Consider the following 14260-nt stretch of genomic DNA (forward strand, 5'->3'; position numbering starts at 1 on the left):
AATGTAGCTTCTTCATCTGCGCTAGTGGGATAACTGCCTACCTCACAGAGTTGCTGAATGGACAACTATAAAACAGTTTTACTGAACTATTGGGGGAAGCTCTCTGTAAGTGCTGAGGACAAAATCCAGTTGACGTGAAGCACTTATGCCTCGCTGTTTTGAACAGGAGGGATTTTACAGGGCAGCCACTGAAGCCATTCTACTGTTAAGCACATGCTGAATTCTTAAGTCAATATGAACACTGGAATTATGTACTGCAGCTTGGGCTATTATTGTCATAAACCTGGATCACACACATGACTCAGATCACAATACTATGAATTCCCCCCACCATCTTCATTCTTTTCTTACTGTATTAATTCAGGGGCAGGAATTATCAGTTTACAGCCCTATCTGTGCATAAAAGCACTTTCTAATGCATTTCCCCTCCCCAAAGGCAGGCCTTCCCCAAGGAGTTTACAGTCTTGAAAGGGCAGTGTGAATGTAGTTACTACTGACATGAGCAGCTAAAAGGCTACACCGTTCCCCTACAAAGCTATCCTCCCCCCAACCCCCACCCCATAATATCTCACCGACACAGCATGTCTTGCATCTAAACAGTCCGTCTGCACTGGCACACCCTGCCCAGTTGGAAACAGATGCCTAATTTTATCTCTAAGCCACATGCACCGGCTCAAGAAAGGAGTCATTACCTCCTGTAGGGCTTCGAGTCCTTTATGTAACTAGCATGCACCAGTATTCCACAAAGGGGTAGTGACTCCTTTGCCTCTCCATGTTTTAAAAAAAAAATGTCCAGAAAGCTTACAGGAAGGCACAGAGTTGGCAATAAAAGCCTGCAATGGAATCGATAACCCTGTGCAAAGGTTGACATGGCATGCGGGGAAGGGCTACCCCACCGTCTCACCGACAGAAGCTGCGTTTCGCCTCCCGATGCTTTATGTTGAAACAGCTTAGCAGCCAAATGCCACTGGACACATGCTAGGCCTTAGCGATAGCTTTCCGCTGAAATGTGACTTAGCGGAGCTGAGAAGGGAACAGCAGGAGCATGTCGGAAAAGGCCATTTCCCAGAGACCTCTGGGGTTCCAAAGGCATGGCTGTGCTTTCTTTAAAACCTGTTGACTCCACTTTCAGAGTCAGACAGATTGCTCCTGAGACAGGGTGCGCAGAACACATCAAGGACAGACGCTGACACAATCCCTCTTGCCCCAGAACACGGCTGCTACTGTCACTTGCTGCTCTCCTGAGGCCATGGGAGAAAAATGCCATCCCCTCTTGGAAAGAGGTTGCCGGATCGATATCCAGCTGCCAGATGTAGCAGAGGCCAGAAGATGGGTCCTTCTTGAGAGCAGCAATGGAAGGATCTAGGGCTGGCCATGTTAAAAAGTTCCTTCTCAGTCCCCCCTCACAGTCCCAGTTGCTGTTTAACCCCATACTGTCACCCTTACCTTTTTTGCAAAGTAGATGGCCCCTGATGGGAGTTTGGAAAAAAGAGGAGGGCAATGGGGCCTGACAGAAAACCTTTAAAGGCACTCCGCTGCAAACTTCTTGAGCTGCTCTGACTTTCATGAGACACTCCTAGGAAGGTTTCATCGCCCCCCAAGTGTGAGCTTGAGGTCTTGGTATGTAAAGAATACAGAAACGGCACAAAGCACAAGCAGTATAAACAAGAGTCCCCAAAGAGTTTATAGAATGACACGGATTTTATTGAAACAGGTGCACTTCCAATCAATCACTCTCATAGCAAAAGAACAAAAAATAAAATGCCTTTTTTTCCCCCCTAGGAGAGCAAGGAGAAACCAAAACATCCTCTGAGGGATGTGCCAGTCCGGCAGTCCAAAGGGGCCTCTTTACAGAAAGCTGGTCTCAAGGACATGGATCACACTTCAGTCCCCCCCGTGTGGATCCCGCGCAGAACAGGGCACAGGAGACGGTCCCAGCGCTGTGCACACAGCCCCTGCAAGCCTAATAGGAGCACCTACATGAGGAGGCCCTGTAGGCATCATCCATCTGCTGTAAAAAAGGGGGGGGCAGACAGATGGCAGACAGGGGTCCCATTTATGTAGGTGTCGATGCATGTAGGCTTCTGTTTACACAGAAAACCTGACACGCGTGGAATGGCACTGTGCATTGTTTCCCAGGCTTGCTCCCACACCATGCCATGCGTGGGTCCCACAAAAGGGAACTGAAGAGTGAATCAGACCAAGCGCCTCTTCTTCCTTCAGCATGTCCAGGCGCACAGCCCGCAGAGAAGGCCCCTTCTTCGCCAGTCCCTCCGCCAAGCATTTCACTGGCCATTTTTGTTCCCTTTCAGAAGGGCGGTTTGAAGCACAGAGCTGGTTCCGTGTCACTCTTCATCCCTCACCTGCATGGAGTTCCGTCTTCCCAGCACACCAAGCTCTTTAATGGGTAACAAGGGTCACGCGGAGCCATTTCGATCAGGAAGAAATCGCAGGCCCCGTTAAACTGTCACAAGCCTCTCAAAACAAAGACACCTGTCGGCGCAGACGGACACGAGGCAGGGAAAGGACCTTGCCCAGGAAAGAAAAGCTTTCTTGTTTTTCAGAAAACGAAATGGAAAGTTACATTTAAGAGAGACCCACAAAGACAGACAGACAGACGGCTTGTAACAACTCAAACTAATTTTCCAGTGTAAGGCTGATTCACGTGGGCCTGTTGAATTCGAGCCCAAGTAAACAAAGACAGTCAACCCCAAGAAGCAGAGGCAACGAGGGAGGTTTGTGCTGGGAATGGCAGTCCCGAGAAAGAAAAATAGTGGAGAGAATCAGAAGATAACCCCCTTTAGCTCTCTAATTAAGGAGAATTGCATTAAAAAAAACAGAGAAGGGAACGCAGCCCACAAAAAGAAGCAGTTTCCAGCCTGCGAGTAAAAGAGGGGCCTGGGCGGTTGGCAACAGAGACGTCTCTCTGGCTCTCCTCGGCCAGAGATTCAGCCAATGTAGATGCGATGAAAGTCGTTGGCCCCGAAAGCGGCATTGCACTTGGGACACTTGCGCTGTCGGGTGTCGTAGCGGGTTTTCACACACTCAAAGCAGAAAACATGGAAGCATTTGGTGAGCACAGCATCCTTCTTGCGCATGTTGCAGCAGGGGCAGGTCAGGCGAGCCTGCGAAGTGGAAGAAACGCCATTGTAAGACAGGTCCGAGGGACCAGATGGCTAATGAGGGTGAGCTCTCACCTAACATCCCATGCCAGAACACAGAATTGCTCTAGGGAGTCATTTGCACAAAGGGGTTTCAGAGGGTGTCTTCGAGACTATTGCGCCATAAGGATTATGTCCTATTGTCAGGGCTATTTTTGGGCAGGAACGCACAGGAACGGAGTTCCGGCTGGCTCCTGAGTTGGCCACGCCCAGCAGGAACGCATTTGCATAATAGGCCACACCCAACAGCAGAAACTCATTAGGATTGGCTACATTAGGGGTGTGTGGCCTAACATGCAAAGGAGTTCCTGCTACAAAAAAAAAAAAGCCCTGGGTTTTGACAACAAACAAGGTAAACAGAATAAGAAGCAAAAGGTGGGCGTGGCTGGATGACCAGACTTCTGGCAACATGGGGGTGTGGCCTAATTTGCTAATGAGCTGTGCTGTCAGGGGTGTGGCCCAATATGTTAATGAGTTCCTGCTGTTGGGTGTGGCCTATTATGCTAATGAGTTCCTGCTGGGCTTTTTCTACAAAAAGAGCCCTGCCTATTGTTATCCTATATGGAGAGTCAACATGGGGTAGATTGCAGGAGTAGGATCCGAGAGACCCACAGTGCCACTCTGCCACGGAAGCTCAGTGGGTGACCTCGGGCCAGGCACATATGCAGCCAAGCCAAATATGCCTGTTACGAGGATAAAATGGAGAAGAGTTGTTACAGCTGCTTTCGGTCCCCCATTAGAGAGAAAAAAACCCTGGGTAAAATTATCTTAATGGAGAAATACAAGGGACTCCAACTTACCCAACTGGGGAAATTTCAGACTATCCCTGGCCTTGCTGACTACCTTCAACGGAACCTAATGGAGACTGTAGCTGCCAGGTACGCCCCCCGAGCACAACGAGGCCCAGTCCACCATCCCAAAGGGACTTCTGGATCGAGCCGCCTACCTTGTAGTCTTTGATCTCCTCCATAAGGATCTCATCGCAGTTGGGTACCATGTCAGGTTTCTTGGTGGTCTCCAGCTTCCTCCGGAGTCTCGAGATATCCTCCTGCGGGTAAAACGTTAAGCAAGCAGATGCATCAATGGGGCCAGAATCTTCTCTCTCCGGAGAGCTGCTCCACTGAGAGGTGCAAAAAAAGACCTCCGGGGTTCCCAGATTGTGAGCAGGTCAGCTCCTGCAAGGGTTTTCCAGGTGCCACTCTCTTGGGTTTCAACCTGCTAAAGAACAGCTGCTCCTCAAAACTGTGAAACCACTAGCTCTGCTGGCCTGCTGTCAGATCAGAAGCACAGCTGCTTTTAAAAGGGACAAGGCAAACTCACAGTGGATTAGCCCACTGATGGTTATTAGCAATAAGAAGTTCCAGCAGCAGCACAGTGCTCAGCACCAGGTGCTGGGTACAGAGAAGAGTTCTGGCTATGATGCCTCGTTTGTGACCTCCCCAGCACCCTGGCCCCTTTTGGAAATGCGATCCTGAACTAAAGCAGATCCCTGGTCTGATCCAGTAGAAAAGAGCAATAGTCCAGTAGCACCTTCAAGACAAACAAAATATGTGGCAGGAGACGAGCTTTCATATCTGAAAAAGTGAGCAGTAACTCATGAGAGCTCCTACCCTGCCACAAGTTTTGTTAGTCATTAAGGTGCTACTGTGGACTCTTTTTTCTACTGCTACAGACAGGCTAACACAGCTCCCCATCTTGGCTTGATCCAGAAACACAGTTCTTACATAGGCCCCTGTAGCCTTCACCTCCCAGTGAGAAAAACAGTGCGGGGAGTCAGCTGAAGGCAAGCTGCGGAGTGCACAGAGCAGAGCACACGGACAAAGATTCAGCAGAGGACAAGAAGCAGCCCCACTCTACTCAAGGCTGTGCAACAGGAGGCCACGGCAGATTTCCCTAGTCAAGGGTGCCAGCCAGGTACCTGAGCCCGCTTGAAGTTGAACATGTCCTTCTCCTTGGTCACGCTGTTCTCCACAATCTCATCCTGGAAGTCATGCAGCTTTTTCTGGGCCAGCTCTAGCTGCGCCCGGAGGTCATCGGCAAGCTGGGCCGCATCCATGGCCTGTAAATAAGCACGCAACTAAATAACGATGCTTATCTTGGTATGCTTTTACCCCACCCTCTCTCCAAGGAGCTCAGAGTGGCATACGTGATTCGGTCTCTCTCGTTTTACCTTCACAACCCCTCCGAGAGAGGTCAGGCTGCTAGCCCGGGAAGCAGGGTGGGGATTCGAACCTGGATCTCCTGGAGCCTAGTCCACTCTAAGCAACCACTACACCACACGGGCACCCTTTGTAGAGATGCAGCTAAGGAGAGCCCTCCCGGAGCCCGCTGGGGCCAGCATTCTGCTTTCCCAAAGGGGCAGGACCAGAGGGGGCCCTGGAAGCTCACGGGCGGGACACAAAGGCAATGGCCCTCCCTGACTGCCATCTGGCCCCAGCAAGTGGTATTCACAGCTCGTAATGATGGCTAACAGCCACTGGTCGACCCTGTCCTCTATATTAATCTGTCTACGCCTTTTTAAAGACAAGGAGATACTTGAGGCACTGAATTCAATGTACTGATGCACTGGGGCTTGTGAGGGGAAACCGTCAGGAATCTACTGCCAATCAGGCTCACTGAATGACTCTGATGCCAGTTTGGTGTAGTGGTTAAGTGTGCGGACTCTAATCTGGGAGAACCAGGTTTGATTCCCCACTCCTCCACTTGCACCTGCTGATGTGACCTTGGGTCAGTCCCAAGCTCTGGCACAGCTGTCCTTGAAAAAGAGCAGTCTGTGTCAGAGTTCTCTCAGCCCCACCCACCTCACAGGGTGTCTGTTGTGGGGAGGGGAAGGGAAAGGAGTTTGTAAGCCGCTCTGAGACTGGTATAAATCCAATCTCCTCCTCCTCCTCCCCTCCTCTCCTGATGGGTTAAAAAAGGAAAGTTTCCTTCACCCCTTTCTCCAAACTACGCATTACTTTCTGTTTCTCTGTCACGTCCCTGATTACGCACTGTTTTATTAAACTAAAAATGCCTGTACTCGTTTTGTCTTCCCTCATAAGGGAAAGTGCTCCAACCCCTTGATCAGCCAGCGTGGTGTAGTGGTTAAGAGCAGTGGACTCTAATCTGGAGAACCAGGTTTGATTTCCCCCACACACACACGTGAGACGCCTGCTGGGTGAACTCTCAGAGTTCTCTCAGCCCCACCTACCTCACAAGTTGTGGGGAGAGGAAGGCAAGATGATTGTAAGCTGCTTTAAGACTCCTTAAGATCGAGAAAACCAGGGCATAAAAATGTACTCTCCTCCTTCTTTTTGCTCACATGGGTCACCTCTTTCTGCACCTTTCCTAACTCCAGAATATTCTTTTTTATATATATTAAGGCGTGAAGATTGCTGATAATTTTATTCTCAACTCTCACAGTAAGACTAAGTATGGGGGAACTTCCCCCCCGCCAAATGGGATGGAATTAGAAATTTCAGAGAAAGTAACATGTATCCTCTGAATCACTGATGGCCAAATCAGGAACAAACACACACCACAGGAGAGCCATCGCAGCTGCCAACGGGGTTCTCCTGCCTTGTATTCTGATCCCAAGCCCACCGGTTTTCCTCTCAACTCTCTGTGTTTGTTTTTTAAGCCTTAAAAGGGATGTTCTGAGAAAAGAACCAGCCTACGTACATCATCGACGGATCCAGAATTAAACCAGTCCAAAGCCTCATCTATTATCACATCACAAGGCCAGAAAATCGGGTGCAGACAGGTTGGGGGTCCCTTCAGGCTGTGGGCCCAGCCCACTTTCTGGAAGCACCCCTCCTTCCCCTGCAAGCCCATGCCTGGATTCTGGCTGGCTGCCATCAGAATCAGAGTGCTGGGCTAAGAAGCCCCAGCGGGGTTGTCCTCCCTGTCTCAGGAATTCACACCCCTCAGAAGCGGAGCTTTTGCAGACACGGTAACGCCACCCATGCTGGTGGCACCCGTGTGATCTCAGGAGGCGGAGAACACTTTCACAACACCCTCATTACCTTCTCTTCTTCCCCTGACCTCCAGCCCCTTGGTTCATTCTCCTTCCCTGAGATCCTCCCTGCCTTCTCCTCTCTCCCGGAAAACCTCAGCCAGCCTCATTATTTTCATCTGGCCGGCCCTTCCTTACTCCTTAGGTGCTCAGTTGTTCCTTTCATCCACTGCCCTTTCTCATCTCGGTCATACTGCTTTGTGGTCACTGCCTTCTCTCTTTTTTAAAAAAAAAACTCCAGAGAGCCTGTAATTTCTGTTTCCTGTGCCCTAATTACAGCTTGATTTGAGACTTCGCAGTGTGCTCTCCCACAAAGGAGATCAAACAGAATGGTCGCCCGCCCGCCCGCCGCCTTTCAAGAGCTCACACAGCGGTCCGCAGCAGGCAGGCAGAATTCGTTTTGCGGGACAGGGGCCGTTACCTTCCGTTTGTTCATCTCCAGGGCCTGGGTCCGCAAGCCCAGCTCCTTCTCTCCTGTCCCGATGTTGCTCTGGAGCAGGTGCTCCTTCTCCTCCAGCTTCCGTACAACCTGCAACTGGGCATCCACCTTCAAAAGGCAAACACGGAGGGGAAAGAAGTACTGAGCCTCTAAGGGCCCCGGGGGCTCCAAAACTGCCCCAAGGTCACGGTAATTACGCATCCTGTGATCCTACAGAAAACGTGGCATACCCATAATCCCAACTAGAATATAGCAAAATAAATTTCTCAGGTGTTGACAGAGCCACAGTCTTAATGCATGCCTCAGCTCAAGAAGGTCCATCAGTGGCTATTAGCCACAAGGTATAGATAGGGACTCTGGGGCAAGGGATGCTCTGTCTTCTTGGTGCTTGGGGGTCAACAGTGGGAGGGCTTCTAATGTCCTGGCCCAACTGGTGGACCTCCTGATGGCACTGGTATTTCTGGCCACTGTGTGATACAGAGTGTTGGACTGGATGGGCCTTTGGCCTGATCCAACATTGGCATTCTCTTATGTTCTTAAGGTTCTTAAGGCTTGCTTTCTGCTGCTCCATCTCCCGGAGCCCCATTAATTACCTGTGTCTTCAGGGTCAGAACCTGGTCCGCCAGCTCCTCCTTCTCTTCCTTCAGCAGCTTGTGGATCTGGTTGGACTTGATGCGTTCCGACATGAGCTTGAAGTTGGCATCGTCCTTCTCCCTCAGCTGCTGCATCAGGCGGATGTTCTGCTCCTGCATGTCCTCGAAGGCCTGGCCCGTCACGTCCATTTCAGAGAGCAGGGCTTCTTCCTCCTGTAAACGGGCCGGGAAGTCAGGCCGTCAGCTCAGCCCTGCCCTTCTATGGTGACCCAAAGACGAACTTAAATCAAGGTCATAACCCGGAGAGTGACTGGGAGGAGTGAAACGTGTGGAATAAATAGCCCACCGACAGCATGGAAGATGTTGTGACCGGTTTGATTTTCCACAGTCAGGAACTGATAGTCATACATGGGAGAAAGGATGCCACAGGTTTCTCCTGCAATAGCGTTCTTGGGGCTTTTTAGTGTGATTTAGAAAACGATTCCCCATTCGACAGCCCAGTCTGCTCTAGGGCACCTTCAGAATTCAGTTGTGTGGGGTACACATACCACACATACCGCACACACACACACACAATGAAGGCTCACAAAGCTTATGGTGGAGAGGATTTCCTCCCCCCCCCCTTCCAGTCCCCATTTCTCAGCCTTTTGCTCAATTTTCCTCCTGTACTAGCTCTGCTACCCTCCAATTCTTCTTCCTCTGTGATGACCACAGAAATCTCCCAAGGCAAGATCTTGGCAGCCATCCTGGGGCCGCCTAGAGCCTCACAAGATCACAGCACAGGGCTTTTTTCTGCTCCCCACCAATGTTCCCTCTAAGCTGTGGAGTCTTGTGAGCAAAAATTCTACTTCATGAGCTACTGGCATTAAAGTTGTGAAAGAGCGATTTGGCTGCTACATAAATGAGTTTGCTCTGGAGCCATCCTTCCTGAGCAGAGACAAAAAGGTGTGAGCCGGAGGCTAAAAAAACTGTGAGCTAGCTCACACTAACTCAGCTTAGAGGGAACACTGCTCCCCACCCCCTACCACCACTTTTTTCTGCAAATCTGGGAGGACCTGGGAGGACCCCCCCCCCTTCCTCCTTGAACTCATTGTGCAGATTTTTGGATATAAATTCTTGGGGCCAGGTTTGGAATGAAACGCAAGACACAATGCAGATGATGCAAATACCTCCTAGCCAACTGGTTTACCAGTGATACGTGATGGCCAAGAAAAGAGCAGAAACATCACTTAGTGTGGCTAGTGGCAAAAAAACAGGGACAGAGGACATCACCTTCGCACCGGCCCATCGCCCTTTGTTCACTGCAAGAAACCAGAGGCCCAGCATCTCTGAGACTGTGACCGCCACACTTCCAAAGAAGGAAACACTCCTCACCTGCTTAGCCATAGCCAGTTTCTTCTGCAAGTATTCAATCTGCTCCTCCACTGCCCGGATCTTCCGGAGGGCATCCTCGTCAGCCATCTTTTTGCTCTCTTTCTTCTCCTTGTCCTCCAGTTCCTTCAGTCTTTGTCTTAGGTCTTCCAACTGCAGCAAGCAGAAGAGGGATGTGAGAAGAAAGGGAATGAGGTTTTAAAACTGGAAAGGATGTTCCTCTCTCTCTCTCTAATGAGAACTCTGTTAGTTTTTTGGCTTTCAATCACAGCTGACTTAGGGCAACCCCACGGGGCTTTCAAGGCAAGAGACGTTCAGAGGTGCTTTGCTATTGCCTGCCTCTGTGCTATGACCCTGGTATTCCTTGGAGGTCTCTCATCCTAGCCAGAGCCGACCCTGCTTCGCTTCTGGGATCTGATGAGATCAGGCTGGCCTAGGCACAGAGGATTTATCCTCTGGTTAACATCTGAACTGAACAGAGCTGCTGTCAGTTCTAGCCCGCGCTGGTGTGAGCTACCAGTCTTGTCCCCAGCTTGCCGTCCACCCAGCGGTTCGAAAGCTTCGGCGAGTAGATAAAATGGGTATCACTCCTTAGAGAGGGTGGGCACACTAAACCCCCGTGGGGAAGGTGTTAGCCGGTGAACGGAAGATCCAGCTCGGAAGCTCGGAAGCCTGGAAAAAAAGACCTCTTCGGCATTAAGAAGCCTGTGATGGGCCAATCCGGCCAGGCGGTGGCAGTGCGGTACTACGATTCAAAGTAGTCCTGGAAGAACTGACATCATCTAGCCAAGCCGAAGTGAATGCCGACCGGAACACGCCTGAAGCTTACAGCTGAACACAATCCCCGTCGGCTGCAAAAGTGTGCGATTTAAGAGATGTTCAGAGGTGGTTTGCTATTGCCTGACTCTGCATCACAACCCTGGTATTCCTTGGAGGTCTCTCATCCTAGCCAGAGCCAACCCTGCTTCGCTTCTGAGAGCTGATGAGATCAGGCTGGCCTAGGCTATCCGGGTCAAGGTAAGGAGAACCCTAAGGCTGGGGGAAGTGCAATCAAGTCATGGCCGATTGACGGTGACCCCGTAGGGTTTTTCGAGCAAGGGACGGACAGAGGTGGTTTGCTATTGCCTGCTTCTGCACACCAACCCTGGACTTCCTTGGCGGTCTCCCATCCAAGGACTAGCCAGGGCCAGCCCTGATTAGCTTCCGAGATTTGACAAGATCAGGCCATCTAGGTCAGAGCAGCCGTAAGGTACCAAACTTCACTCAAAATCTCCTTGAGGACATTTTTCTAGAAAAGTATATATTTTCAAGGAATTAGCTGTGATCGCCTAGATCCAAAATAAAACATTAGAGGGGGGTGTCATCCTAGACAGAACTCTGTCCCACAAGGTAAAACTGAGGTTTTTGCAGATACGACAGAAACCGTTTCAAATCTACTCTCTACTGGACAAGAGAGACGGGACAATGGCAGAGAGGATTACCTCAGCTTTGGCCTTCTTCTCCGCAGCCATTAATTGGACTTTGTCTCTTTGCTCCTTTGGGGCAGAGCGGTACATATCTAACAACAACTTCATTTCCTTCTGGCTTTCCTGGGCCTTCCTAAACAAAGGGAAAGATAACAGATACACATCAGGTTGTGGCAAGGGCCACAAGAGGGCAACGCCGTCTACTTCAAATCAAGAAGCGCGAGCACCTCCCACCGCCACCCCCTGCGCCCATGCCAGGACGGCAACAACCAACTCGAGACTCTCAAGTCGTTTGGGGGGAAGGTGGGGAAGGTTCCATCCTAGCACATTTGGTACAGCCAATCAAGAAGAGACTAACAAGTGGTTTTTGGCTTCAGACATGGTCATAACTGGGTGTCCCAGAGGAAGTATACAGCAATCAATGCTCCCTCTAAGCTGTAGAGTCTTGTGAGCAAAAATTCTACTTTGTGAGCTACTGGCATTAAAGTTGTGAGCGAGCCATTTGGCTGCTGCATATCTTAGTATGCTCTGGAGCCATCCTTCCTGAGCTAAGACAAAAATGGGTGAGCCAGAGGCTAAAAAACTGTGAGCTAGCTCACACTAACTCAGCTTAGAGGGAACACTGACAGCAATCATTGCTCATTCAAGAAACGAGGGGATTGGCATGCCTGAGGAAAGAAGCTGCAGACCCTGACACATAATGGTAGATTCCACCTTCCCATCGGATAGTTCTAAATCCTGAAATGGGGTGGGGACCACTTTGCCCCACTGACTTACGCTCTTTCCAGTGTCCTATCCTGGCAGTAAAGAAATAACTCAAGATGACTCATTGGTAGATGATCAGACATCGTGCAAAGTGAATGCACGAAAACAAGAATGGGCTGGGCTGGGCAGGCTCCACGGTGACTCCTATACCCATGGCTTCGCTATCGTCACCGACCACATTTGGACAACCATACAGGAAGGGTGTCTGAAAAGACACATGTGGTCATCCCTGCAACTACCAAGAAGCCTCTGCACCCCCTTCTAGAAAGCTCAGCTCAGAGTCTTCCAGTGCCTGCCATGTAAGCAGCCTAACTTCCTCTAACAGCTTGGCATTATGATTATTTGCACGCCACTTGGAGCCTTGAGAAGCAGGATAACAAGCAGCGCTGCTGGAGAAGCAAGCAGTTCTGAATATGGCCTGTCCCTTCAGCTCGCCATTAAGGCACGACAACTGCAGGACCCGCCTTACTTGAGATCCGCCTTCAGCTGCTTGATCAGTTCTGCCTCCTTTTTCCGCCCGTCGTCGTGCTTCCCTTTGTCCTTCTCTTTGGCAGACTCCCTCTCCTTCTCGGACTCCTTCTGCTTCTGCTTCTCCCGCTCCCGCTCTTTTTCCTTCTCCTTCTCCCGCTCTCTCTCCTTCTCTTTCTCCTTCTCTTTCTCCCGCTCCCGCTCCTTCTCCCGCCTCTCGCGCTCCCTCTCCTCCTCATCTCGCTTTGCCTTGGTTTCAGAGGTATCCTCCGGGGGAGCCTTGGAGGAGGCAGATGGAGCAGAGACATCATCGGGCTCCTGTTTGATCTCGGGCAGCTCCTCCTTGGTGTCCTCGGTGCTGGACTGGGAGTGCAGGAGGGCGCTGCCGCTACGGGAACGGGTCTGGGAGAATGGGAGGGAAAGATACACACACACACACAATGTATAAGCAATGCTTTCTCTTAGGGATTCCTTACCATCCACGGACTTTCCTCCTCCTCCTGCAGCCCACTAAGCTTGCGTCCATCAGTCCCTTGACATACTCATCTCCCATGTCACACTCATATAACTCTGAGGTTATTTTAGAGAACTGACATGCATCTTCAAGTTTACAGTTTGCATGGGTTTGGGGCCATTGCCAGAGTACTGAAGGCCGCCTGGGAATGCAAGCATTCAAACAAAAAAAGAACACCGGTCCCCAGAGGCCCATTCTCCACACCTCAAAGCAGATAGATTGCTGGACCTAACCAAGCACAGCTCCCCAAAAGCTCCTCCCTCTGCCATGTCACGTACCTTGCTCAAGTCAGACTGAGCCTCCCTCAGCTTCCGCTTGTACCTCAGCACCTCCCCTTTCAGCTGGTGGTTGTGATTCTGGAGGCTACTGATGAGGTGACGCATCTCCCGATTGATGGGACCTACACAGAAACCATTGCACAGGAGAGTTACAGGGAGATCTCCACAGTTAGGGCATAAAAACTGCCTTGCTGAATCTAAAACGGATACCCAAGTTCTGCACTACATCATCTTCTAGGGTTTACTAGGAAACAAAATACTACATTGTCTCCAGAGGAGTAAGAAATGAAAGGACAAGGGAGACGCCAAAAAAAACCCAAGCAGATCTCCCTTTCTGGCTGCCGGAAGCTCATCTCACACCTTCTTTGATTTGTAAACACAAAACGCTGCACATCATTTCTGGATTTCTCCAGGCCATGCAGGCTACAAGTCCATATAGTCAAGATTCTACAGCAACTCTCTATAATCATGGGGAAATCTTTAAACCATGTGACCATGGTGGTCCGTTAGAGAAGAAGGGGTGGGCAAAGTATGGCCAGACCTGAAAGTAAGAAAGAAAGTGCACTGCAAACAAGTATTTAACAAGAATTTAAAAACCCCTCTCAAAAAGGGGTACTGCTGAAATGAAGCAGAATCCTCAGTGCTTGGGGAAGGCCTGATAGATCAACCAGTTTTTACAGAACAAGTTGATCTAATGCAAAAAGGCTGACAAAGGCTGCTGAAAGCTGTTCAACACTGTGTGCAGCTGAGGCTGCAGGTTAAACTGTGTATCCAAGATAAGGTCTCATACTATGAGATTTGACGTGGAAGTATCTATTGTATAACCAACTTCACTGAATATTGGTAAACCATCCCAGGCACCACTTTGGTTCACAGTATGCTAAATAAATAGCTAACCGACCTGCTTGTTCATTGGCTGCCAGTGTCTGTTCAAACTCAATCCGCAGCATCTCGTACTCCTTGCGGACTTGGGCGAGGGTATCCTCTAGCTGAATGACCTCGGTGCGTAATTTCTTGTGGAGACTGACTTCATCACGCTGGAGGGGGGAAAATAAAAAGGAGACCAGCTTTGGTGCAGACGATTCTCACTTTTATGGGCAGATGAGAAGCTCAAGAAAGACGGAGCACCTTCCCTCCCCAGTGGAGACCACACATTAATAGAGAAGGGAATTAACTGCAGAGTCGACATGGCAGTCACTCATGAGAAATGT

The 14260-nt window shown here is 50.2% G+C and overlaps 1 protein-coding gene across 1 annotated transcript in view; it reads right to left on the reverse strand.

The window, feature by feature from the left end:
• Positions 1-1701: 1701 nt before the first annotated feature.
• Positions 1702-14260, reverse strand: part of RNF20 (ring finger protein 20) — a 37134-nt gene continuing 24575 nt past the window's right edge. The window contains exons 12-21 of the mRNA XM_015423088.1: positions 13951-14086; positions 13050-13171; positions 12259-12659; positions 11040-11157; positions 9562-9711; positions 8188-8400; positions 7577-7702; positions 5080-5220; positions 4108-4209; positions 1702-3125 (exon numbers count right to left, since the gene is read on the reverse strand). Coding sequence (XP_015278574.1) covers positions 2949-3125; positions 4108-4209; positions 5080-5220; positions 7577-7702; positions 8188-8400; positions 9562-9711; positions 11040-11157; positions 12259-12659; positions 13050-13171; positions 13951-14086 — 1686 coding nt within the window. The 3' untranslated portion in view covers positions 1702-2948. The remainder of the gene's footprint in view (positions 3126-4107; positions 4210-5079; positions 5221-7576; positions 7703-8187; positions 8401-9561; positions 9712-11039; positions 11158-12258; positions 12660-13049; positions 13172-13950; positions 14087-14260) is intronic.

The sequence above is a fragment of the Gekko japonicus genome, unplaced genomic scaffold (genome assembly GCF_001447785.1).
Source record: "Gekko japonicus isolate JY-2015 unplaced genomic scaffold, Gekko_japonicus_V1.1 scaffold389, whole genome shotgun sequence".
Classification (NCBI taxonomy): domain Eukaryota; kingdom Metazoa; phylum Chordata; class Lepidosauria; order Squamata; family Gekkonidae; genus Gekko; species Gekko japonicus.